This window comes from Solea senegalensis, linkage group LG7, assembly GCF_019176455.1.
Source record: "Solea senegalensis isolate Sse05_10M linkage group LG7, IFAPA_SoseM_1, whole genome shotgun sequence".
Taxonomy (NCBI): domain Eukaryota; kingdom Metazoa; phylum Chordata; class Actinopteri; order Pleuronectiformes; family Soleidae; genus Solea; species Solea senegalensis.
Window position 1 is genome coordinate 23,751,083 of NC_058027.1, and position 27,630 is coordinate 23,778,712.

A 27,630-nucleotide genomic window follows, 5' to 3' on the forward strand; every position below is an offset into this window, starting at 1 on the left:
TTTCTCTGCCCTTGTGACATTGTACAAGCCGAGAATAAGCAATGCCAGGAAGAAAGCGCAGACCTCATCTGCCTCATGTACCTCTCATGTTTGACACAGAGAAGAGGTTAATGAGCTGTGGGTGAACAGAGGAAGCGTCCGTCCCACACTGGAGCTCAATGCTCTGCTGGCTCAGTCTCCTCCACACACTGAGACCTCTGTCTGTCGTCCAGAACTGGCAGACCGACTGTAGCTACTGTGTTTTTGTTCCTCCGTCAGCACCTCTCATTAGTGGACGCTCATGAATAAACCTGCTATTTCCCCGCAGACACAAGCAGGGGTTAACAATGCGGCCACATCACACATGGTTTCTGCGAGTGTTTTTGTCCAGTGATGCTCTTTGATGTGAAGGGGATTCCTGTCTCTTATGTCACCCTCACAACCCAGCTGCTCTCAGGCCTGCAAATGCATACGTACAGCAGTATTTCCCAATGTGAGAGCTTTGGAGGTATTAGGTCCCAGATTGGACTATAAGGATTCTTAATAGGTAAATAATATTCATTTATTTAACGGGGACAATGCAGTTTCACATAGTACCAGGACAGAACATGAAGCGGATGTCCTGAGTTCATAGCAATTGCGCACTCATTTTTAATTTGAATTGTCATGTATTAACAAGGCTTTTTTGAAGTGTAAGTTTCAGTGTAGATACCACTGTACCACTGTGCCTCGCCCAAAAGAAATATTACATTTTAAAATAAATATCACCTTTAAAAATGTGCATTATGAGCTTAAAAACTCATGGAAGTAATGTATAAGCATGAAGTGAGTGAAATTACAGAGGTTTTAGTGAAGAGCTGCCTAGGCAACTCTATCTATAACACTATCTATGCCATTTAAGATTACTATGGGTAAAAAAAACCCCATTTAATTGTATTTTCATGTCACTATTGGTCTAGTAAAAACTTGTTTTGAATTAAAAAAAAAAAATAAAAAGATAAAAAATCAATATATTTGGGGCATTTTTCTCTGGAGCGTCAGAGACAACTTTGAGCCTCAGCCTGTTCATGGCCATAGCTCCGGCTAGCATTGGCCAATCTGGGTGATTGACAGCTCGTTTTAATCATCAAAGCCAATAGGATCAGGCTGTGGTCTCTGAATGCACGTCGCTCCTTCCGTTCGTTCGTCAGAAGGACGCAAATGCGTCGCCCTTCTCCAATCAAAACAAGCTAATGGCCGCTAATGGCCCCAAAGCATGCTGGGAAGCGGTTTGTTCCGGTGAGAACAGCTTGTTTTGCTCAACAATAAAGGTAAGACAACATTTCTGGTTGTATTTCTTGAAAGCCAGTTGTTGTTATGTTCTTATTTTGCGGCTGGATCCGTGAGTTTTGGTCGTAGAGTGATATAAATGGTACAGTTTGAATCTGTGGACTCTCTACTATGTCTTTTTTTTTCAACATGACAGCTCTGATTCTCCGGTGCCGCTTTTAAATTTTTACGCTGTTATGGTGTTTTCGGCTTGTGTTGGTTAGATTACTTGCCGTTTAGTCTGTGTTTTGTGAACATAGGAATGTTTTCTATGAGCTTTTAGTCGAGTTCCTGAGCTTTCTGTGGGTATGCAGCATGTCAATATTGATCAAAGGTAAATGTGCCTTTGATTAATGTGCTTTGCAGTGCGTATTTTTGCCCCCAGTAACGGGGGCTACCGGGAAGAAGACTATTTAAGTTTCAAAAGAAAGGATTGTGGCCTCAAACCTCATTAAGATTGGGAATCTCCTGCATTATACACAGTATCATTTCCTCCACAGCGTGAATCACACACACTTTTCCGCTTTTTACATGTAGTTTAGATGGTTTCACACTTGAAGACATGGACAGATAGACTTACATGATGAAAATATTTTACAAGACTTGTTTTATTGGGGAAAAACACAGGTGTTTCTCAAAATGTCAACAAGTCTCTTTCTTCAGGTTTTTCAGTTTAAATCATAGTAGAGTGACAGTGTTTCTTACAATACACAATGATAATAATCATTATTATAATGAAGTAGTACCAGGACCCTGAAACCAAAGCAGCTTAATGTAAACTAAAACAAAAATGGAGTGATAGAGTTTTTCTTACAGTGATTATCACAATGTTTTCTCATGTAAAGGATTCATAAAAGAGGAGTAAACAAATAAAATCTTCTCCTTTCAGTGAGGAGGCCGTCACTCAGAGGATAAACAGCCCCACCTGGTGGCCACTAATCTGCTGCAAAATATGAAATTAAATATATAATATAATATATGATGCACTGAAACTTCTGCAGCTCCATCCATGTAGAGGTGAAACAATTACTTGATTCATTGATTATTGATTGCTTACTAAATAAATTGTCAACTATTTTGATAATCAATTAATCGGTTTAAAGCTTTTGCCATTATTAAACCACGATTTCTGATTGTTTCAGCTTCCTAAATGTGAATATATTCATTTCTTTCCGCCACATAACAAATAAATCATTAAATAATCATCAAGTGTCAGTTTACTGACACAATGAAAATCGATCTTTGATGGATGATATTTGACACATTACAGTAGTGAAAGCACTTCCTTTGTATAGATTAGATTCATCAGTCTTGGCCACAAAAACAAATCTGCACAAACTCTAACTTGTGCCATGTTTAAATCTGTATCAACAAATCTGCTGACATACATTTTTCAGTACAACATCAGGAAGTACAACTTCCTAAAATCTATTCTGCTTCTAAAAACCATCACATGACAGCTGCTGTTCCATAAACCCACTTCTGGCCCTGAATTCATGTGCCTAATGTGGATTAGAGTGTTTTAATCACTGAAACAAGACATTTGATTTTTTCAGCTTCTTAAATGTGGGTTTTTTGCTCCATATACCAAATAAATCATTAAAACGGATTCATTTTGGTTTGTGACATTTGGGACCATTGTTATTTTACAGGTTTGTGAAATAATTGACAGATTAATCAATGAAAATAATCATTAGTTGCAGTGTCAGCTTATAGAAGTCATTGTCAGTCATTTATCTGACCACGTTTAAAACAGAGAATTAAAGGCACACAATGTTCCAAGTCTCGATTCATCAGAAAAAAAAAGCAGTTTGATGTAGTTGGAGAAAAACAAGAAGTGACGAACCAGGACAAAGATTAGCAGCGGTATATAAATAACAGTGATCGGCTTCTGGTTAAAACCCACTGAGATACACATATTCGCTGGAGCTCGTTGGTGGAGACGATCAGTGATTCTTTGTATAAGAAAAATGCAAAAGGAGAAACAATATCTCTTATCACTGCCACAATCTTCTCTTTCTCACACCTCCTTAAGGCACCAGGGAGTCAGTTTACATTTACAGTAGTCGTGTAAAGAAGCCTGACAGAGCACACAGTACTCTTTTAAACAAATAAAACCTTGACGGAAACGTCATTAATACCAGTTTGCAAAGACCTACAAGCTTCAAGCTCAGTGTGGGGTAAGAAACGTACGTACAGGGCACACATTGAAATACTTCAACAAAAATAACAAAGCAAAACATGTGCTTCTTTTGGAAACAAGAAGCTGTAACAATCCCACTGAAATGTAAACATACAAATTATGGAGTTACAGAGACACTGACATGACATTAAACCATGTAAACACACCATGGAACAAACACACTTTGTTTCCACAGCCATTTTCTACTGTGGAACAAACTTTCTCATTGCAAAAAAGTAGCTTCTATTTTCATAAAATCCTCTTAAAAAGAACTTTTTTATGTACAAAAATCTCTTTTGAAAACAATAAAATGTCAAGATGAGCTGTCGTGCTCTCCTTGAAAATAAAAACCTAGAAAGGTCACCGAAAAAAACTTGTAGGAGCTGCGGTCGGCGGCACAAAGAGTCCGGGTCACGCTCTGACACATCTCATCCCAAAAACGTCAGAGCTGCCATGATGCCGAAGCCCAGCAGGATGAAGAGCACCTTGAGAAGCTGCTTCTCGGGCGAGTTGAGCTCGTGCGGGAGAATTTCCAGGAAGGTTATGTAAATAAACGTTCCCGCCGCGAGCCCCTCCAGGACGGACTGGATTAGCGCTCCTGCTACCAGCTGAGCCTCCATCACGCCGATGCCAATGCCAATGCCTAAAGGCGACATCATGGCGAACACTCCGATGTAAGCGGCCACCCACAGTGGACGGACTGCGCTCTGGACCAGCTTCACAGACAGGCTGAACACGATGATGCTCTTATGGACCAGTATAGCGATGCAGATCTCCAATACCTGGGAACACACCACAGGTTTTATAGTTTATTATGGTTATTTTCTTCAGAAAATTAAGTCTTCTTTGCCACAGAACTTGTTTAATCACTAAATAACTTAACATATTCTCTTACCGGCCACTTTATCTAAGTGCTTTTTAAAACAAACCACATGGCAGAAATGCAATTAATTTAAGCATGAAGACACAAGGCAATAATTCATCGATTATTATTATTGTTGATTAATCTTTTCTCAAACCTGGAAATGATGGTGTCCTTAAATGTCTTGTTTTGTATAATAATAAAAAATGAACACAATTAATTGACTATCGAAATTGTTGACGATGAATTGAGTAATCGTTTCATTTATTGCGAACAATATATCGTTCCACGTCAACACAAATGCTTTTATTTTGAAATTCTTTGATAAATCAACGCAATTATTGTTCTAGCTATATCATTATGGCTGGAGAGGAAATTTGATTTAAGTGACATGGTTGTTGGTGCCAGACGAAAATCTGTTGATCTACTGGGATTTACACACACACATAACCATTTCTAGTGTTTACAGAGAGTGCTCTGAAAAACAGAAAACGCACGGAGAGCAGCAGTTCCAGTTGCAGTACCTGAAGCATTCAAGGTGACACCCATGCAACTAAAATAACTCAAACACTAAAGGTCTGTGGAAGACCACCACGTCTACATACACAACAGGTTGAAGCAGGTGAGCTACAGCAGCAGGAAACCCACACTGGACACTTTATTAGGTAAAAAAGTGGCCTGTGAGTGTTTATATTTTTATTTTTTCTGAACGGGGAAAGTAAATAAGTAGCACAAAACCCTTACTATTCCATGTGGCCTGAGGGAAAATGAAAGTATACTGAGGGTGCGGTCTGTCTTGTGACCACAAGAAGCAGATTTGTTTTGCGTGACATTGAAATTCCTTTTCTTGTCAAAGCGGCTGGACGCTAAAAAGTAAAACTGCTTTCCTTCTTCTAGATAATGTGACACTGATATCAAACATGATATCTGCTTCATCTAAAATGCACATAGCGCATGCAATAAAAGCACTAATAAGAAATCAGAGAGGTGACGTTGCGTAAGAAAATAGAGTAGGGGTAAAAACTGAATGTTTGAAAAGTAAGCAATTACATACTACTTTAATGACTACTATTTCTCACAGTATTTTGTTTATTTCTTGTGAAAAACATAATTTACTGAATAGAAGAGACATGTGTGTATTAATCTATGAAGAATTAAAGGAGTGGCACTCAGTTTAAACATGACAAACAGGAAATACAGTGCTGGACACGTTGCTCTTTTTCATTTTAGAAGACAGATTGGCCCTTAGGACTTCTTCCTGATCACATGGCCGGGTGTTTCAGATATTTATGATACAAAGATCCTGCTGTTATTTCTTATATGAATTAGTGAAGCCAGTGGAAAAAGCTTCAGCTCTCTGTTTTATTATTTTAAAATGCAGGTGAGAAGAATGTGGCAGTAACTTTAACATCAGATGAAGGCCCCCTTCCCTCCACTCACCTTTGAATCTGTGTTCTGTAGGCCAATAGCAAGACCCTCAAACACTGAATGGAGTGAAAGCGAGAGGAACAGCATGAAGGAGCGAAAGGGAGAGTGAGCCTGGAAGTCAACATGGACGTGGTGGCCGCTGCTCTCCAGATCAGGGCTTGGTTCATGTCCGTGTCCGTGTCCGTGTCCTGGCACATTGCCATTTCTGTTCTCTGGTACGAGAGGCGTTGCCTCTCCCTGAGCCCTGCATATGTCCTGGCAGTTCAGGACAATCTTCTCCAGTATGAGGACTATGAAGAAGCCTGAAGCCATGATGAACTCTGGGAGAGGGAAGCTGGTCTGTTTCATACCGATAAAGAAGTTAATCAGTTTGCAGTTTCAGGTTTTCATTGAGTCAAGAACTGGTAAACAGAGACTTAATCAGGCGACAGAACAGTGTCTCTGAGAACCAAGCTATAAAAGACAGGCAAGTGTGAATTTGTGAACAAAAACTTATTTTACATTATGAAGAATAACAACTGCTCAACTTATTTTTAGTTTTATTCTTAAAGAAAATAAATGAACAAATAAACCTACACTTAATTTCTACTCTATTTGAGTAAACTATTGAGTTTAAACGTCACTGCCTACCACAACACTCAATAAGAAAACATAGAACACACTCTTTGCTCAGGGCATTTCGACTCATATTTACACAGGTGATGTTTTTTTTCTGATATCATATGAAGCAGAATGTTGCATAATTGGAATGTGAGCTTGAAGAAATTGAGTTGTGCATTTTTCCCTGCTTTTTAAACTACATGATAAGATAAGATTTCTAATAAAAAATCAATCATCAGTAGCAGCCTTGGTGTGTGGATTTTACATTTGGACGTACCTCTATTTTACGAGAATCCAGTTCCGCATTGATGTCTGACAGATAATCGGGAACAATGTCGAGTAAACATGCTGCCAGGAAAACACCGCCAGCAAAGCAGCTGATGAGACTCAAAACTGTGCGGTGGGTCCCTGTAAATGCAACAACAAAATATTGTCATTGGTGAGCAAATCCACAACAAGGTAAAATGACTCCAGACAGAAGACAAATCACTTCATCACACTCCTTCTCTGCTTAAATAATTCAAATTTAAGCTTTTATTTGGGAGCTTTCAGTCTATGTTACTATGTGTGCAAAACTCTTCTGCAAAACGGCTACTACTACTGCCAAACATGTATAAATTCATTGATTATTTGATGCGTTGGGGATGTCACATTTTCAGGCTTGTTATTGTTAAACGATAAAGACGTTAATCAGTTGGCAGTTTCCGTTTTTGTTGAGTCAAAAACTGGCGAACAGAGACTTAATCAGACGACAAAGTAGTGTCTCTGTGAAGTAAGCTAGAAAAGACAGTTGTGGCAAATTAAATACTTCTGTAACAGTGTGCATTTGATTAAAGTTGCACCCTGTGAAAAGCTAAAACTCAACAGACCAGTGATTTCATCTTTACATTATGAAGTGGTTGGTAATGTTGACTTAAATAATGAAATGGACTGGTGGTGCATCTACATAACATACAGCACACAAATGAATCATTTCCTTCCTCCAAAAGAGAAAAGATCACTTGTGGGAGGTCATATGACACTGATCACAGTCAGTGAAAATGGCAAGACACGACAAAAAACACACCCATGTGTAACAAGGAGTGACTTTCACTTCCATTTAGAAAAAAACAAAGTTGTTCATCCATGTCTGTCAGGATGATGGTGAACTTTGGCTCAAGCCCAAGGCCTTCTCAACGCCTTAGGTTTCAGGTTTCATCCGCATCAGGTGACTATCAGGAGTGAGAGGAAGGCGTAGTCCTCAAACATTACATTTATGTGTTGACATAAATAACAGTACACCATATATGTTGTGTATCAAGCAATTTGTGGAATTGTTCTAACAAAATACAAATTGAAAAACATTCTAGAGGAATTCTAAGTGTTTTGATTATCAAGGGTTGCCAATGATAGAAAACCACTCCACTATCAACCGCTTTTGACCAAACTCTGCGTTATCAGCAGCTATTATCAGGTCGTTAATGGTTTCTAAGTCACAAGTGATACGTTCAGCAGATGTGTAATACACAGTTACACAGTTATCTGCATCTAATATATGATTAAGTCAGGCAGACAGCCACTGTCTAAGAGCCAGCAGGAAGAAGAAATCAGAGATCGGAATGGTTCACCAAACCTTATTTACATTTCTGTCAATTTAAGCTTCGAGTGTTTATCTATGAATGCCATTACGTCGTTAGAAGATAATTCAATGCAGGAAATTACTCAATGCTTTGTATCTGTTAATTCGGCATCGGTGTAATGAATAAACTGACTTTTCGCCGTGACCCCGTGATACACATGTATTTCAAATTGGATACAGACATTCCACCAAACCTCATCCGAATTTCTGTCCATTTAAGGTTCGTGTGTTTGACTGCAAAACGGAACCGAATCGTAGAATAGGAGGCTAAAGCACGACATTAACTATTATACAGTTGATATAACCACAACCAGTTGTACATGTTTAACAAAGACTGGACTCAAAATGCTAGTGACAATGATACATTTGATGGAAAATGAGTGACACAATAGGCATTATTGTGTCTATATTAAGACGTATGTTTCTTGTGAGATATTAGAACCATGTACCGACCTGATCCGTTAGTGTTCCTGAACCACTTCACACGGGCGGGGATGGATCCAAAAAGGAGCGTTAAGAGCAACAAACCGACGAGAGCGCCGATTTTCACCTGGAGCAAGTAATCCATGTTAAAACACGGTTCCAGCGACGGGTTAGGTTCCTGTCATTAGATAAACTGTGAGTCACACGGAGGCAAACGGTCGCAGAGACAACACATCACACTGGAACCACCGGCCACCGTTAAGTAGTTATTTGGAAAGTTGTGCTACCATTCGCTACGGTGGTCGACGAGGGTTACAAGTGGTGGGAATTTAAAAACCGCGGTTCTACAAAAACAAATGCATAGAATTAACCAGCAGATAGCGCCCTGCTACCAAATAAGCCATGCAATCTATAACTATTTAATCATTTTCAGTGACGAATCAATGGCCTGTATTTACATAGAGCTTTTCTAGTCTTGATGAGCTGCTTTACACTATTGTTTTGCCATTCACACATCTTTCATACCCATTCACACACTTCCACATGGGGTTAAGTGTCTTGTTCAAGGACACATACAGACTAGCAGAGCCAGGAATTGAACCCACAACCTTCCAGTTAAAACACAACTCGCCCTACCACTGAGGTACCATGGTTCAATTCTAACACATCACTTTTTAAAATACTTTTACTTCTAAAACTTAAAGTACATTTTATATCAGAAAAGTATTTATGATACTAAAGTACAGTAAATGCCATATACTTACTAATACTTTTGGTTAAGTAATATTATAAAAAAGTGACATAAACTTCTTCTAAGTAATTTTCTGGTAAGACACTTGTACTTCTACTCAAGTATCCCTTTTAGATACTTTATACAAGACTGAATATTAAAATAATAATGACCTAATTGTTTTTACATGACAGAACAGCAATTAACACAATAAACAGCCCCAAAACAGGAGAATAAAATAGTGACACGCACTGTCTTGAGTTGCAGTTAAAATAATCAATGTTTTTTCAAATAACCTCAATAAAGTTACCTTTTCGCTTTATTTCATAGACTAAATACATAATTTGAATCACAGTTTGGTATCAAGTTCCAAATTATGTTTCAGGGAGCCCAAAATAATCAACATAAAGACACATACTCAACATATGAATATATATATTCGTATAACAAAGTAAACAAAGCAAAACATTTAAATAAAAGAGAGAGATCCCGTCGCGGCTTGATTACGTCACATTCACGCGCCGGATATGTTGAGCCTCAGCAGCAGTCCCTAGTGCTGATGTGTTACAAGACATTTCAGCACAGACAGACTCTGTAGTCACTTTTTTGTAACATAATTTGATGCAGTAACGCCGTAGGAAAGAGCAGCAATTCAGACAGAGTTTGGTGTGAAAGAAGCGGCTTCGGAGGAGCGAACATTAGCAGCAGTTACCGGTCACAGAGTCACGAATGGCGGTGAGGGAATCACACACATACACACACACACATACATGCAGCTGCAGCAGCAGCGACGGCACCTGACTCACTCATTCATTCATCTTTTATTCTCTTGTTTACTACAGGGTTAAACCACAGTTAGCCACAGAGCAAGAGCTGAACATTCAATGAAAAGAACATGTCTATAAATAGAACATGTCATGGCACTTAATTACGGTCACGGTGAATGACAAGGCTGCACAGTGTCACATCTAGGAACATTGGTGTCAGTCTTCTCTTTCATGTCCTCTGAGGTTTGTTTCAATTCAATTAGGGCTGAACAAGCTGGCAAATCACTTTTCAAATGTCTATTATTTTGGAATTTGAAACAGAGGAAGCTCATTTCAGACTCAGTTATTTATACATAAATTCTGCAAACGAACAACTACTACAAGGAAATGTGATAATTATGTAAAACTGAAATGTTATAATAGTGTTTTTATGCAGTGTGTGTATACTGTATGTACAACGAAAATGGTCGATATCCCTGTGCAAATAACGACCAGCTATTTGTCGACAGACTTCCCTCACAAAATCCACAGAAAAGGCAGAAAAAACAGCTACAGTTAAAATGTTGACATCAAACAAACTAACATCCTTGTTGATCAGAGATGCCCTCAAGCTTTTCGTGAATGAAAACAAAGGAAATGTTGACTGTACTGATTCAGATAAACTGTTCCGAACAGATGGTGTGTTTAAAGTATAATGTTTTTTGTAGCTGGTGGGGAGACAAACACTGTGTAAAAGAAGCCAGGGATGTACCACAAACTGTTTCGGAGGCAGCAGACAAAAACACCAGTTAGACACACGTGGAGCCCCTAAATAAATGAAAATAAGTTGACATATAACAAGAAAAAGTCTCTTTATTAATTTATTACATTCTGCACCTTTGATCTGTCTGTGATCTACCTAACCTGTCAATGATATGCCCTCTCAGTTCATTTTCTATGTATGAAAGGTCGCAGAGAAAGTAGTAGAAACGAAATGGCAAAGGTATTTAATTTCCTTGCTTGTTATGAAACGAGTGTCAGTTTTATAAAAGTCTTGCAAAGTTTATTTGTTTTTAAATGAAAATAACATACTTTAATTAATTGGATAAAATGTTAAACATAAATTTTAACATTTTATCTGATGATTAGTTACTGACTCATACTGGGCAAGTGTCAGTTTGGGCAAATCATTTATTTTGCTATGTGTAAAAATGGTAAACTTCTCCTTTAACTTTCTGCTTTCTCCCTGTCACCAAATCACATTTTGAGCTGCAACTAACGATTGTTTTCATTATAGATTAATATGTCAATCATTTTCTCGATTAATCGAGTAATCACTTGTGTCAGAAAACGTTGAAAAATGTTTATCAGTGTTTCCCAAACCTGGAAATGATGATGTTCTCAAATGTCTTGTTTTGTCCACAAACCAAAATTATTCAGTTTTAATGATTTCTTTGTTATATGGAGCAAAGAAACCAGAAGATATTCACATTTAAGAAGCTGAAAAACTGTAAACATTTCTATAAAAAAACAACACTCAAACTGATTAATCAATTATCTAAATAGTTGGCTAGTTGAGTAATTGTTTCAGCCTTAATCACATTTATTTGTTATTATGTCACTAAGAGTCATTGCTGTTTGCCAGAAGCAGCTGATTAATGCCGGTAGATTGCATCTAAGTGTGTGATTTTAAGAAACTCTGAAATGTATGGTTATTGCATTATTTAGCCTTCGATTATTCCAAGTGTCTGACATCCTCCCCAATAGCACTTAAACTAGCTTCTGATTCAGCAGCTATGGGGGCAGAGCTTTTACTGTTACCACTCTGCTGTAAGCAGTAAGTCTGGTCAGATAAAATGCTTAGTATGTTTCACTCTTGTCGTGGTTGAATAACAGTGTAATAAACTGCTGGAACTGCTCTCTGTGTTTTACTCAACAGCCCAAAGGTAAAGTTGGCACAAAGGGAAAGAAGCAGATCTATGAGGAGAACGAGGCGACTCTGAAGTTCTACACCAGAGTCGTTCTAGGAGCGAATGTAAGAACCTGTTGTTTTTGTGTCTTTTACTTGTATTTGTGTGTTTGGTCTCAAAGTATCTGAGGCAGACGTATAATTTTATTCACGTTCACTTAAAGCTATTGTGCAAAACTTTTGAGTAACAAACAAATGTCTGCTACATTCAAACCATTCTCAAAAGAGTTCACATAATGCTGATGAAGCCCAACAGCTCCACACAACTCTCCTTGTATTTCTCAGTATAGCAGTGTTTTGTTTTTGTGTCTATGATATTCCCACAAGAGGTGGAAGAAGCACTGTGTGCGAGTAAAGTGAGACATGCGCCATATAGCACAGGCTGAGAACATCAAAAACATCCCATGAAAAGTTTCAGAAGTAGATTTTACTGCCAGAAATAATCCATGACGTTCATTAGGACTTCAAAATCTTATTTTTACCACGATTGCGATTCTGGCGTTTTGCGAAACGTGATTGTCCGATATCGAAAATGCGTGATCCGCCAACAGCGCTCAACTCAACAACCGCCCGACTTTGTGCCTGCATGCTCCAATCTGCCTGTGTCTGCATGTCGTCGCTTCAAGTTTCCTGGACACAGTCTGGACAAGTAATGCTACGGTAAAAGACAAATACACAACTCTTAACTTATCACTTCTGTTACGGTGCGTTCCATTTGTAGTCAGAACTCGCAATTTCCAAGGTCATGGGGATATTTCTTACATGGGAACAAACCCTGAACTGAATTTCCAACGCGAAAACTCGGAGCAAACTCACCAACCTCCTTTTACCTGTAATAGCACTTCTGTCGCATTTGTTTCACAGTAAATCAGTCGCTTACAACCAGACTTCTTAACTCGAACATAGTGAACTTAGGGATGGCGCCATTCCCAGTTCCGACTCCCGAGTTCCGATGTAAATGGAACGCAGTGTTGCTTTCTGTGTGTCTGTGAATGGGGAGGGGCAGGGAGAGGAAACTTGGTCATAAAGACAGCAGTGTTTTGGTTATTAGAAGTCCACAGGGGGGCGATAGAGGTTCCGCACTGGAGCTTCAAGTACATTGATAATATTCTGTGTTGTCGGTCCTTGTTTCTCACTGTGCCATATTTTTTTTTGTTTTCTTTTTGAAACCTCAGTTTCATATATTTAAACAGACCTCATTATATATAGACTTGTCTGTGTGTAAAACAGTGTAAAACATCATTTTAAAAACATCCACACATATTGTATAATATAATATTGCACATTATTACATTATTTCAATCACTTTTTCAGTATATTAGACTTTTATAGAGAACATTTCATACAAAGCAATGTATAAATCATTCTTTGTATTTGTACTTTTTGTCTTTTCTTTTTTTGTGTGTGCAGCAAAGACAATTTCCCACACTGTGGACAGTAAACTTTAACCTAACCATTGCTGCTGCAATGTTTTATTATTTGATCAATCAACCAATTTATTGTCCATTTTCAAACTCAGATCTTTTGTTGAACTCCACAGGCGATATATGCTGCTGTGAATCTCCTCGTTTTCTACAGTTCTTCTACAATTTGGACATGGGTGAGTGTTTCTGGTTAAGGTGATTTAAAATCATAATATCCACTGATCTAATGTGCTCAATTGTAACATTGTTCCTCTCTTGGCTCTAATCCTTGTCTGGCTTCTGCAGCTGCTGCTTGTGTTTGCACTAGCCGTGTATGTTGGGAGTTACCGTTCCATGGCTGCAATGGCCAAGCCAGCGTTTGCTGAGGATGGAAGTCTCCTGGATGGAGGAATAGACTTAAACATGGAGCAGGGAATGGCAGAGTAAGTCATTTCCAAAATACAAAAAAGGATTTGGGTGAATTAGTGTGAGAAATTACATTTTTATCATCAACCTACACTTTGACAACTTAATAACTTCATGGAGTTATATCCATGGTAGGGGATATTTAGTCATAAGATACATTTAAAAATATGTCATAATCCACTTATACCACTTAATCTCAAAGTGAGAAAGTTGTAAACCTGCTCACTGTTCCTCACCAAACTCCATAGAGAAGGAGCTGTTGTTCTACTGCAGCCCTGTTTGATCAGCTTCTGTCACACAAATTAATCCAAGCAAAGAATTTCAAACACTGAAATTACAACATACCACATTTAACCTCAATGATGGAGGCATCGGTGGATTAACAACTCCCGTGTGCTGTTATGTAAAAATCACTTATTTTCTCCATGGGCTTTGGTGCAGGAGGGGGAAGAAGGGTTTACAAACTTTGGTTTCTAGCCAGAAAGGCTGTGTAACAGCAAGAAAAAGCAACAAACATTATGAAGATATTGTAGAATTAAGCAGATGCACATGTTTTGTAATGGGTGAGCCATTTATTGAGTGGCTAAAAATAAGTTTTCCCTTCAGTCCCTGCTGGTTCACAGAAATATCAGTCAAATCAGTTTGGATAAAGAATAATAACGGCTGAATTCATTGTTTCCCCTGCTAATGAACGTAAACCTTGACCTTAACAAAGCTGATTTGTTTACACCAGTGACATTTTATTGTTTGTGCGTTCTATTTTTAGGCACCTGAAGGATGTTATTCTGCTCACAGCCATAGTTCAAGTGCTCAGCACAATCTCCTCTTATTTCTGGTACCTTTGGTTGCTGGTAAGAGTGTTTGTACATTTTTCTCTTTTCCCCGCGGTCCTTGTGTGTTTTTTTTGCTTTCCTTTTATCTGATAATTTGACATTGTGTGATTCTTTGATGTCAGGCTCCGGCCCGTGCCCTGCACCTGCTGTGGGTGAACTTCTTGGGCCCGTGGTTTATGGCAGAAAGTCCGTCGGCACCAGAGGAAGTGAATGAGAAGAAGCAGAGAAGACAAGAGCGCAGACAAATGAGGAGATTCTGATGCTGCAGAGCAGTCGGAGCAGTATTTTTATACACAGAATCAAATATACAGATAGCAAAGACCTCATAAGTTATTCAGGAGGAAATTTTGTTATGTTAAACTCGATCCAAATCTGATACCGTGGAACCATTTTTCCATGTTTTCTTCCTGCCTTCTCTTGTAAGCCAGTTTTCTCCCTAAACTACAAAACGAAATGTTCCCTGTTTAGATAATGTCACTGGCCAAATATCATTTGTTCTCATGCAGAGAGTTAAGAGCTTTTGTGTTGCACAATTCTGCGCCCCATGATTTACTTCCAGTCACACCCATGAAGCACCATGTCCAAAAATGTGTCCAAACTGAATTTGTTTTTCACTAAATGTCTCTTTTGGTGTTATTCTGATTTTCAAAAAATCTCTCTGTTATGTAACAGAATTCAATGATCCGTCACGATAGAGCAGAGATTTGTGAGCTGTCAAAATCAAATGGTTATAAGTCAACTTTTTACTGGGAACATTTTCGCAATAAAAATCACGTTTTTCATGTGTTTTCAGAAGAAAAAGATCAGTTTTCTGACTTGTGCCTACCCCTTTCTTCTTTTAACTGTATTTCTGCAGTCATGACTTAAAACACTGAGCAGGTCTTAAAACATTTCAAAGCAAGGAAGAAATGCTTTTGGTGCCTTAATAAATATGTATCAAACACATTGAAATATTGAAATATGTTTTATAAACTTATTCTAAAAGGTTACAATGTGACTTGCATTGAGAAATGTGCAGGATTGTCCTCACAAATTAGACACTTTTGGTCTCATTTAAAGTTAAGCCTGTATAGTTGTTTCATAGACCCATAGTTAAAGCTCTAGTGTATAACTCAAAAGCAACTCTGTTACATTCAAACTATTCTCAAGCTCCACATGACTATGTGTGTCTCAGTATAGCAGTATTTTTGTTTTCATGTCTGTGGCGACACTCATGTTATCTAACTGATGGAGGGAAGGCAGAAGCTTTTACGCTGGTGAAGACAGATGGCAGCAAACGTTAAGTTAACCCTCTTATGACTCCCATGATAATGAGGCTGCCTGGATTTATTTTGATATTATGGCTGTAGAATTGTCCAAAAAAATTGATCAATGAGTGAGTGTTTCTGCTGCTTTTTCCAAGATAACTTTCTCTTTCAATATCTGGCAGTGATTCCACTGCTGGTGAATCTTGTCTGTGATTGGACGGTCGTTCCGTGCGAGTCCTGAGGGCTACCGTAATGACATTTCTCTGCTTTCCGGTATCCATCCATCTGTCTTCTACCACTTTATCCTCCACGTGAGGGTTGCGTGTGCTGTGCCAATCTCAGCTAACAGAGGTCAAAAGGCGGGGTCACACCCTGGACAGATCGCCAGCTCATCGTTTTTGAATTTTCGAGATGTCTAGGAGTTACGGTAATGAGAAGTGCACATGCCAACAGAAGGGTTAAAGACTTTCTGGTTGTCTGAAACATGAGTGCGGTGAAATAAAATGTTAAAGGGGAACTTTTGCATTGCTTTGTTATTTTATCAACCCTTCAATCTACTGCATCTAATCACAAAAACCCACAAATAATGATTTGAATTAAAACACCCACTTTAACATCTGACTGGAATTTTGTGTAGATTTTGTGTCAATATTTTGATTTACACACATGCACATGTCCTGTGCCACACAAGGCTGTAAACACTCCGGCCTCCCGAATGAAAGGGCAGCTTCAGGTTTGAGAGGAAAGCAGGCAATCAGCAAAATGTTAAATACATGTTGACATGTAGACAGTGTCAGAATAAGTTGAACATCAAAGCAAAGTTCCTGGCTGCAGTACTCCAGACACCATCTCATCTTGTGCCAAAGTCTCTTGAAACAGCTCATACATTTGAGATTACTGATTTAAGATTAAAGCTCACAAACCAATGCACAGATGACAGTTTAATCCCCTAATACTGTAGAAACTTGGTGCACGGCTACGTTTAGCGTTTCTCTTTCCATCCGGTGAGCTGAGCCTTGTCCTCGGGCGCAGAATTGTTTATCATCGAGTTTGCTAAGTGACTTTTTACAGTCAATCCAAGTGTTGACAAAATGTATTCAGCGATGATGTTCATGCTCAGACTCTGTAGAGAGTGAGTGGGCTGCCAAAGCCCAAATCTGCTCCCAGTATAATTACAGATTTGTCATTATTGTTCCATCCATGCTTACCCAGCTCAACAAGCTATGACCTGCACTCTTCGGGTTTCAAGGGGAATCACTGCAACATCCTGAATCCTGTTAAAATCACACACAAGTGAACTTTAGCTCAAAGCCTCACATACATGCAGGAATTTAAATAGTTTTGTTGTTGTTTTTTTTAGCCCCAGCTTCATCCTTCTTTCTGAAACATCAACATCCCCACAAGCTTTTACAAAATTACACTGCCTCTACTTTGCCTGCCCTCCTTCCTTCCAGCCCTGTGGTCCTATACTGTCTCTATTATAGGGTTATAAACAAAGTAACCAAAATTAGAGCAGCTCGGCACCCAGTTGTCAGGGCCAATCCCAGATGTGGGCTTTGAGAGGGACCATGCTGCAGTGTAATTTAGCACTGGGGCCACTTACTTTGCACGTAACCCCAGAGGCCCCAAAACTCACATGTGTGCTCCGTGTTTCGCCGACTGTTGATGTTTTCACTAAGAGGATTTGCAGAATCTCCAGTAAAAGGATTAGAGGGAAATTATCAGAGACGTTAAACTCGCCGTTATAGTTCTTTTTGGTTTGATCACACGCAAACCTTTCTTTGCAGCATCTCAGTGTCTTTTCGGCCGATTTTCAGATAGAGGGAGAGTGGGAGAGCGAGGTTCTTGTTTACTATAGCTATAAAAAAAAGAATTCATCCTGACAAGACGGAATCAGGGAGTTGGAGCTGCATTCCATTCTGGAGGCGTTGTGAGTCATTTTCATACAATAACCTAAAAAAAAAAAACCCTCAACAGTTTGAACTGTGGAATTAATGTTTATAAAAAAAACAAAACCTCTGAGTGATAAGCAGCCAGCAATGTGGAGTCTTTTGTCTCGTTGACTTTGACACAACATGGCCTTCCCTCACATTTGAGATCCTTTTGCACTCACAGAGCCAGACAAAACAGGAAATTGGGGGGCATTTGGGCAACAGTCAAGCCTTTGACCCTTGAACTGCAGCACTCCCCGTCTTTGAAGTCGAGCGAGTGAATCACAAGCAATTACATGCGATGCCGAGTGTGTTCCCTTGAACATTCGGCCTCCGCTGTGTAAACAGAATCAGATCTGTGTTTGGCAGAGCTGTGGGTGTAGTCCTTCTGAAGTTCATCATCTCTGCTCTCTTTCAACCTTGTTTTGACTCTGGACTAAAGTGACCCAAACACTTTGCTCGCTTTTGGTTGTGTTGAAGGAGTGGCCAGTATCCGAACATTCATTTAATCGCCCTGTGGGTTACATTTAGAGGAGCAGCAATTGAATATACTACCCATGAGTATGTTTGTATTAGATTATAATTGCTTTAAAGTAAAAATTAGGTTTAGTTTTTCCTCGCCTTTTCATGTACATGTGTATTTTAGGCAAGGACCTTGCTTTAAAGAGGCTGCCATGTGTTAAATGAACTCTATAATGCACACATTTTTATGTTGGCTTCTGCTGTGATCGGCATTTGGGGGAGTGACCATGTTATTTTCTTCATCTTACGCTTTGTTTATGGCATTGATGCAAATCAGATACTTTGACTAATGGAAAAGCAAATAAAAACGAGTGGAGTAGTGCTAGAACTGTATCATGGAAAAGCGCCATAAGTTACACTTTCGTCTTATCCATGAGTGTTTTTAGTGTGAACCTTACTTTTCACACCTTGTAATTTCATCTTACATCATTTCATTTCATTTGTGCCTTGAACTCATTCACACACCGTAGATCTTGAAGAGTAACCAAAGTAAAGGACAAAAAGTAGTATCAACTTCAACATTGTTACCGATCTCCGCTGATTTGTTTTAATCATCTCAGATATACCCGCTAATTTTAGTGTGAAAGAAGCTGTTGGCGACACAAATTCTTACACCCTGGACCTTTTGAGTAGTTTTTAAAAAGTAAGAATAAAACAAGACCACAGTCAGTCTTTCTCTGTGTCTTTCTCTTTAGGATGCAAATGTTTTATTCGCTACTAAGAAATAAGCATTGCTATTTCCAGCATCATCGTCGCAGCTTAAAGACGACACCGGCCAGGGAGCGTTCACAGCTTCCAACGTGGCCTTAAAAGGAAGCTGACAAGAATTACTGCTGCATTTCACTTTTGTGTGCGTGTGCGTGTGTGTCAGAGAAACCATCGTGAACCTCAGACTTGGTGGCAAATACTCCACCTTCCTCAGAGATTGTCACCTCCGTTTAACCTCTCACTCTGTCCACTGCCAGCCCGTCATCTGCTCCTGTTTGTCACCAGCTGCAAGCTGAAGACAGATATTACAAATCAATAAAACCTTGGACACAACGTCTCATCTGTTAATGTGCTACAGCTATTAGCAGATTATTTCTTCTTTTTTTTGTTTATTTTAGATATGAGAATATTCCAGTACATTTGGGGGTCACTCTCTCACTCTCTCTCTAGTACGTGTTTATTGAAGCTGCTTTTAAAATACTGGACAGTAACATGTATGAGGTTTATGATTATGGTTATGATGAATGAGGTATTTGCAGATAAACACCTCCCCAAAGGAGAGCTATCCCGATGTCTGTCTCTTGCATAAATCAAAAATATAACTGCACACTTTTGTGTTGTATTTCAAGGATGGATTATCAACTGGGCAAACGTCCCGTGTGACCCAGACACCCAGGCCCCACAGTCCCAGACTATCATTTATTCTTATCCATATCATATCCTTATCCTTTATCTCATTTGGGACTTTTTTTTAAATCATTTCAGCTTTCTTTAAATGTGTTCCACTGAAGTACAGTACCACTTATGATGGATGCTTCATTCATTGTAAGTTGTTATTTTAAGTATGTTATTGTCAACTTGCCTCATTACTCTTTGGTAATTAGTTATGAACATGGACAACCCAACCAGTCGTGACATCATCCATAATAATCTGAACTAATTCAATTATTTTATACCACATTATCCTCCACATGAGGTTCACAGGGGGCACTGGTGCCAATCCCAGTTTACATAGGACCACTCCCACTCTCACCTGTGGTCAATTTAGAGTGTCCAGTTTGCCTAATCCCAAAATCTGCTTGTTTTTGGACTATGGGAGGAAACCAGAGAACCTGGATTAAACCCATGCACATAGAAAAAGCCCTTTTTTCCGACCATGTTGCAAACCCAGGTCTTCTTGTCCATTTGTCGTATGTTTTTTTCTTTTGCTCAATATTTTCAAAATGACCGATCGTGAAAATAATAAGTTCTTCTTTCTTCATCTTATTTTAAAGGTCTTGTTTGAAGCTGGATTACATTTTAAACAGCTACAAAATATGTTCCACTAATCTGGTTCTTCAGCACACAGCCCTGCCCCTCTAAAGTTCCTGTTAATCTGAAAAGTCCATCATTGTGAGTAGGTACTTCTTTCGGTCAAAGTTTGGAGTAGAGGGTAATTTCGGTGGAAACGCAACAAGCTTTTTTTTTCTTTTTTTTTTTAAATCCTGGGTGAATCAGAGAAGTTCCTGTGGTGGAAAAATGGGCTACATTGGCTCCAGAACTCTGCAGGAAACAACACCACAAAGATAAACCTTTGACTTTAATCTGAACCATAGAACTGGGAACATCATGAACATCAGAAATGAATTATCCCCAGCATCTCAGTGTTTGCTTTACTGGTCAATCTGACTTCAGCCTTGTTGGGTCATCAATATTAAGTTACTCACTGTCGCCTGCCAGTTCCTCATTGTGAAGGTTATGAACTTTTCATAGGCACATTTTGTTCACTTAGATGAACTGGCTAAAGTAACTGCGAGCAGCCGCCTTCTCGTGAGGAAACACGTGTCTGTCAGAGACTTTGTAAATTAATTTTGAGGAACATCAACTGCATGAAATATATCCTTTCCTATCTTTCCTTGGACGTGAGCACGAATTTAAGGTCATTTTAGAAATGAGTGAGAAATCTGCAGAAAGGTCAGGTTGATAAAGGCCGTTGATTATACACAGAGTGTCGTCCACTTAACAAGTGGTCTTCCACAATTGTCTTTGTACATTGAAGAATTCAAATTTGTTTTTCTGGTTTTGTTGATACATTTTCAACAGTGGTTCAGAAACTTACCCCAAAATGCAGCTTTTTTAAGCTGAAGTAGAACTAAAAAGTTAAATATTAAGCTTATAACGTTTATACAACTTTTAATAAGTTAAGAGATAGTTCACAGTTTTAATAGTTTAAAAATAAAACTCTGGGCCTCCATAGACTTTTGACAATGATATAAAAACTTGTTGTAGGCAGCTTTTAGATAAAGTAACAAGAATAATTCCACTATGTCTCTCTGATGAGGGAAGCAATTCCTCATCGCCTGTGTTCTCTGTGCCGTAATCTTCCTAATAAATTCATACAATGCCTTTAAAAAGAAGCCCTGACGTCCCTGTAGCTGACAGTGTGTAAGTAACAAAACCAGTGATGTGACGCGGTTAAAATATCCAACAGGTTTTCCCTCCTTTGTCCAGTAATTGACCTCGGTGAGAATCAGGGACTGATGCTGATGACATATGGCGATAATGACTAAAACTGGCCGAGTCAATCCTCTTTCCATTCATCGCCCGGCTCGCATGTTTGTATTTTTCCCTTTAAAATAAATAAATAAACCAAAGGTCCTCATCCGTGAGTGACCACAGGCAATTAGTTGCGGCGGTGGCGCCACTGTCCACATGACTCCGGCTGAATCAGGATCAGCGAGGGACAGACTCCATCTCACCGGGTTCCCTTCCTCTTCCTTTGTTTTCATCCTGTATCCTTCCTTGTTTTCTTAAATACTCTCTCTCCCCCTCCCTAATGAAAGTCTAAACAAAATACAATACTGTGAAAGTAAACAAATGCACAAATATAATTTTTATACCACCTCACTCAGTGCTGCAGATGCTGAACAAGGCTTCTTAGTCTATGACTCTGTTTTTGATTGACTGGTTTGTGACTGTGAAGCATCAAAGAACGTGTATCGTAAATAGTTTTTATGTTGCACTTTGAATGGAGCAGGATGATTAACAGAGAAACAGGATATGACAGTGAGATTCTTTGCCTGTTGGTCACAGAGAGATAAAAATGGAAATGGAAAGGTTTTTTTATTAATAGTCTTTTTATGTTATTGCCTCTCTAGGGACATGGCCATTTTGTGTATACCTTCATTTTATGCTGTTTTCTTGAAAGCAGGTATATTTTCTAGCCACAGCATGTCTCACGATTACTTGTTGAAATGGACAGATAATGGTTGATCAATAATTCCCTCCATAATGCCCTTAAATGTAAATGAAGTCATATCTGAGAGCAGTAGGCTGCTTCCAGTCAGGACATTCTGTGGGCTGTGTGACCCCTTTGTCATTTTAAACCTTCACTTAACAACCACACGTTATCTGCCTGCAACTGTTTTAAATGAGCCTGTTGTTGTTTTGTATGGATGTGTTTCTGCCTTAGAGGTTGTTTGATATCTTTGATCGTGCAGGTTATCATTGGAATCGCCAGGCTTATAATGCATGTAAATTGACATTGTCACCTCACAGGAAAATGTGATACTGACCACCTTACTAAAAATGAGTGTTTAAAAATTAGGTTTCAGAAGTTGGAAGCCAGATGTTGGAACTGGGAGAGGAATTGGGAGAGAACTGCTGATAAAGGTCACTGAGAGTTTTTACATCATTACAACATTTGAGGAGGAGTTAACTACTTGTTAACTACAGTAACACAAAAGAAAATTCCTCATATATACTTTAGATTAAGATGGATAAAAAAGATATTCCTCCAAGTACCACCAGAGGAGGCTCACACTTACCACTGGTGGTACACGCACCACACTTTGAGAGCCATGGTTTTAACATTTATGATGTGTGAAGAGGAGAATCTCTCCATCTGCTTCACGCCGTCTTTAAATAAAGGTTGTAATGACATAAACACGACCATTTTGTCGCATGCATGAAATGATTCTCATACATTTCTGTAGCAGCCATTAACCTGCACTTCTGGTCAACCTCACTAAAAACCTGCATCAGCACAAACATGCGGCTCTCGTGTCATCTTACTGCCATTGCCCTTCTTCACCATTTCAAACCCATCCATCCCCAACCACCTCATGCTATTAGACATATTGTGGAAGTCTGGATTAATGGTTAATTTCCCGGAAACCCCCGTGTTCTGTCATAAAGTGCTTTCCATTAATTAGTGACTCTGTTTCTAAGGGACAGGAGAGTGATTAATGAGCCAGCGAGTGCAGCCACTGGCTCGCCTGTACAGTACCAGTGAGGAGCGTGAGAGTCGGACCCGCAAAGCATGAGAAACAAAATAAATATGTGGCTTTGAAAGAAAATGCATCGGAATCCAGTGGAAAGGAGGGCTGTTTCAAAGGGATGCTATGAAATGTGAGTGCTGAGGCTTGATAAAGTTCTGTCTGTGTGTGTGTGTGTGTGTGTGTGTGTGTGTGTGTGGCCACAAGTCCAGCTACTGAACTGAGAAGTGTTAACAAGGAGAGCAGTTTCTCACTGTTTTTCTCTCTTTCAACATAGGGATCATTATTCCGACACTGCAGCAACATTTAGTTCCAGGGAATGTATAAAGGGGTATATATTGTGGAATATGCTGGATATTGGATGGATGGATGGATATTCCCATTGTTCCCAGAGGCTTGGCTATGATTCTTGTTGTCGTTGGTATTACACTGCCTCTGTTTGGTCTTTGCAAACGGAGACGATGTAACAGTATAACAGTATACTTGCTACGTCTTTCATCTGTCCAGCAGTGCAATCAGGGTAATGACTGAAGGAGCGTTTGTGTGTATACAGCAGCAGCACAGAGGTGGGCGGTGGCAGGACGCGTTAATCCCTTCAAACTGAATGAATGTCTGAGAAGAAAATTTTAACTTCTGAAGGACGTTTTTAAGGACGTTTTCTTTGTGTTTCCAGTCAACGCCAACCTGTTTGCAGGCCTCTCGCACTTCCAACTGCTTATTAAAGCTGATTAGCCAATCACATGGCAGCAACTCAATGAATCAAGACTCGTAGACATGGTCTGGGCATGGAAGTCAGATTAAGAGGACGGCCTGGCCTGAGTCCAGTACTCTGGCCAGACATTATCTCTAGCACCCCTGTATGTTTTCATAAGCGGGGCCTCCTAGTTTCTCCAGTGCCGGCCTGTAAGTGGCTGTGGGGAGTGTTTGTGTGTGTGCATGAATGTTTATGTATGCGTGTGTGTGTGTGTGTTAGTGCAGAGTAAACTGCCGCCTTGGTGGAGCAACATACTGTCTGCCATGTCTAGAGGAGAGCCATTAGGGGAGCAATGAAGCTGATGACATGTTGTTCCTGTGACAGGCTGCCTGGCCCCAGACTTTGCTGCCGCTGCTGTTGCTGCTGCTGGAGCTGCTGCTGCTGGAGCTGCTGCTGCTGCTGCTGCTGCTGCTGCTGTGGGAGCCCGCAGGTCTGCTGCTGGATAGACACAGAGACGCAAGGACGGCGTTTATTTTGGGAGGTAGTGTGGTGCCGGACTCCCTGTCTCTGTACTCTCCCACCAACCTTTACACACCACCACCCTCCTCTTCCCCACTCTCACACACGCACACCTTATCATCAACACACACGCACAAACCCACAATCGGGACGATTTGGCAAGTGATAAACTGACAGAGGTTTTCTTAAGCTCGGTCCACACAAAATAAACAAAACCAAAGCAAAACATAAAAGTGTTTCATTGCTGGTGCCACAATGGTTTTTGAAACATTTGAGAAAGACTTTAATCCACAGAGCAGACAGAGGTTTTCAGGGGACTATGGATATGATTTCTACAGTATGGTTGAAAGGGTTCCCAGTACGTGCACTCACCAGCCAATAACATACAGCTGAGCAGATGTACCTAATAAAGTGGTCCCCCAAAGTGACCACCAAGCAGAACACGAACATTAGCACCCCTGGTTTAAAGCTGTAGTGTGTGACTTTTCAATATAAACAAACGTCTCTAACATTACAAACCATTAGCTCACATCATTTATACCATTTAAAGGTCAGGTTAGAGATCCTGGAAAAACTGTTTGAGCAAAAGTCCAAGCCCCTTTCTTCAGACTTCCCTCTGAAGCTACACCTTCAGGACACAGGACCAGGTTTGTTCACGAAGAACGTTGGTTTCACACGGATTAACTTTTGGTACTTTTCGGTGACGCTAACCTTTTTTGGATACTCCAGTAGAAACAGCGCCACCATGGCATCACTTTGCAGCCCACCACTGTACAAACGCATTAGCCTTTGCCTTCTTATTGTTGGCCATAAGAAGCAGAATCTTCTTCTGCTAATTTCGGCTTCTCTCTTTAGGGGTCGCCACATAAATATAAATACTAAAGGAGGAATAAAGAACAAAGCCGAATTTTACCATTTACCATTTAAATCCAACTGATTGTCTTTGGATGTATAAGCTGCAAGTGTCCATGTGTCTCATCTCAAATTCTCTCCCACCTCTGCTTTCTGCCTTTTGAAGAAATGAATTTCACTATAGGAAACAGCCTCAGAGCTAGCAGCCTAAATGCAGGAAAAACAGAACGCTTTTTTGGATTGTGTGATCACAAAATACACATACTGTAAAATCCATTACCTCCCAAGACACGTCCCACCAAAGACAAACGTCTCCTCTGCACTTTTGATGTTTTTTTTTTTATTAATTTATTTTATTTTTTTAAGGTCACACCATAGAAATTAGAAAAAAACATGCCAAAAGATAACGAATGAGGCGTCTACCGCCCCCTACAATAATAATGATAATAATAATAAGTTAGTCAGGGGAACTATCTCTCTCTTTTTTCATTTATTTCTTATTTCACCACTTCAATTCTCAGTTGTGTATTTGTACTTTTACTTAATGAGGTTTTACAGCATTTACATGACCTTACTTGTAATATATATGTCACGTTATCTAAATTCTTCCACTTCAGACTTTGACGACATGATACGGAACTGAGTGTTGACTGTTAGGAATGTGTGTTACACCCACCGTGATTTATGTGTTTGACTCGGCTGAGGTTGGTGGTCCTCTCCCATTTCATTTTGCATTAAAGGTCCAGTTTGTAACATTCAGGAGGCTCTGTTGGGCAGTAATCAAATTTATACACATGTATGTATATATATCTATATCTATATCTATATATATATATACCGTCCATGCAAATGTTTGTATGAGTTAATAACTGCTTTAAAATAAAAAATGATTTGGTATTTTAGGCAAGGGTCAACTTGTGTTGCTATATTTCTACAACAGCCAGAACAGACAATCTACAAACAAAGGGGGAAAAACTACTTTTTGATATGTTGAGAGCCACCAAGTTCTTTACAGTCTGCAGTCACACTATTATGCTAATTCTTACATGCTGGACCTTAAAATAAGGAAGACGAATAAGCTGCAGCTGGATGTGTGTTATTTTAAAGGCACAGAAATGAAGTTTCCTGCAACTGTGACACACAACTCCAGACAAGGCTCGTCCACAGCTTCTTACACTTCTCTTTCTGCATCTATGCATCTGATTGAGTTACACAGGGGAACACTTTTTTGAACAGGTGCCCAGCAGTGAACCCATCTACACACACACACACACATAGGTTTGCTCAGCTGTTCTTCTTAGGACATTCATTTGGACAGGCTAGAAAAAAGTGTTATCCCTAATCTTAACCTATAAGCACAATTCAAACCTTAGCCTTAAACTTGACCACTTCCTTCAGAAATTAGGTTCTGCTTCATTAGGTTTAGGTCTCCATGAAGACTACTGGTCCTCTGAAGGTCAGTGTTTAGGCCAGAAAAGGTCGTAAAGAGGTAACAAATACAAGCACACACACACACACACTGCTCTCCTCTTCTTTCCTTAACTCTGTCCTTCTGTCAATGTAACTCGAGCCTCTCTCGGTATAAGCCCGGCCATGTCGTCCCTCACATACTCCAGCAGAGTTTGGGGACATTGATTCTGGACCATGCGTACATAACTGGGAATACCACTCACACCCAGGATTAACTCTTATGATATGAAGAGTGACCCCTGTCGTACAGTGAGAACACTGGGCTAATCCCGCAGCTGAAACGTCGCCTGTGGAGTTGTTGAAATGCCAGTCTCACGCAGTGATGGAGGTCACGTTGGTACATAAGAAACCTGTCACTGAGCGATACCTTTAACCCCCCCCACCCCCCCACCCCCCATTCTCATGTTGGCATTTTCTAAATCCCATTTGTCACCTTTACTTTATTTTAATTGCTAATTTCATTCATTGCTGTATTTAAGGACATTTTGTGCAGCAAAGCGTGACCGTTCAGGTGATGGGCTATCAGCTGATCATTTGAACGTGCCACAATTTCATTTCATTCATAATAATTACACTGACGAGCGAGTTGGCTCCAGTGTGTCACTTTTCTCAAAACAACATTGGATGTCAGTTTTTTTTTCTTGTCGATTCACAGATTGTTGGGGATTTCTGGACAAACAACTAAGATGGAGCAGGATTCTTCTTCTTCGCCATGCCAAAGGAAACAAACCATTGTAAGTACAAACAGATGACTCATAACTGACACTTTTCTATTCATTTGTCAGAGGACGTTTGCAAATGAGGAGACGTCAGAGGTGGAGTTTACAATAAATTAATTGGACAATTAAGTGCTAAGACTAAGAGATACATAAGAAAGTGATGAATAAGCTGGCTTTTAATTAGAAACAGTGTAGGGGGAAAAAA

At 39.6% G+C, this 27,630-nt stretch overlaps 3 protein-coding genes across 3 annotated transcripts in view; 2 read left to right on the forward strand and 1 right to left on the reverse strand.

Annotated features, from left to right (window-relative positions):
- Positions 1–3,277: 3,277 nt before the first annotated feature.
- On the reverse strand, positions 3,278–8,699 carry slc39a1 (solute carrier family 39 member 1). Its single transcript, XM_044031136.1, has 4 exons — positions 8,431–8,699; positions 6,637–6,767; positions 5,772–6,098; positions 3,278–4,251 (listed from the first exon to the last, which is right to left on the reverse strand). The coding sequence occupies exons 1-4, from the start codon at positions 8,543–8,545 to the stop codon at positions 3,898–3,900; spliced, it is 927 nt and encodes a 308-aa protein (XP_043887071.1). The 5' UTR covers positions 8,546–8,699; the 3' UTR covers positions 3,278–3,897.
- A 948-nt stretch (positions 8,700–9,647) lies between these two features.
- tmem208 (transmembrane protein 208) lies at positions 9,648–15,452 on the forward strand. Its single transcript, XM_044030665.1, has 6 exons — positions 9,648–9,865; positions 11,816–11,911; positions 13,386–13,445; positions 13,555–13,691; positions 14,441–14,525; positions 14,630–15,452. Exons 1-6 carry the CDS (start codon positions 9,860–9,862, stop codon positions 14,765–14,767), a joined length of 522 nt encoding a protein of 173 aa, XP_043886600.1. The 5' UTR covers positions 9,648–9,859; the 3' UTR covers positions 14,768–15,452.
- An 8,871-nt stretch (positions 15,453–24,323) lies between these two features.
- LOC122772521 (mothers against decapentaplegic homolog 6-like) overlaps positions 24,324–27,630 on the forward strand; it is a 31,548-nt gene continuing 28,241 nt past the window's right edge. The window contains exons 1-2 of the mRNA XM_044030664.1: positions 24,324–24,406; positions 27,362–27,440. The gene's annotated coding sequence lies outside the window, so the exon portion shown is untranslated. The remainder of the gene's footprint in view (positions 24,407–27,361; positions 27,441–27,630) is intronic.

Coding starts and splice junctions, on each gene's coding strand:
- slc39a1 (XM_044031136.1), bottom strand. CDS start 8,545: ATGGATTACTTGCTCCAGGTGAAAATCGGCGCTCTCGTCGGTTTGTTG. Junction 6,768..8,430: donor CAGGAACACTAACGGATCAG/GTCGGTACATGG, acceptor TTGCATTTACAG/GGACCCACCGCACAGTTTTG. Junction 4,252..5,771: donor TACAGAACACAGATTCAAAG/GTGAGTGGAGGG, acceptor GTGTGTTCCCAG/GTATTGGAGATCTGCATCGC.
- tmem208 (XM_044030665.1), top strand. Junction 11,912..13,385: donor GAGTCGTTCTAGGAGCGAAT/GTAAGAACCTGT, acceptor TGAACTCCACAG/GCGATATATGCTGCTGTGAA. Junction 13,692..14,440: donor ATGGAGCAGGGAATGGCAGA/GTAAGTCATTTC, acceptor TTCTATTTTTAG/GCACCTGAAGGATGTTATTC.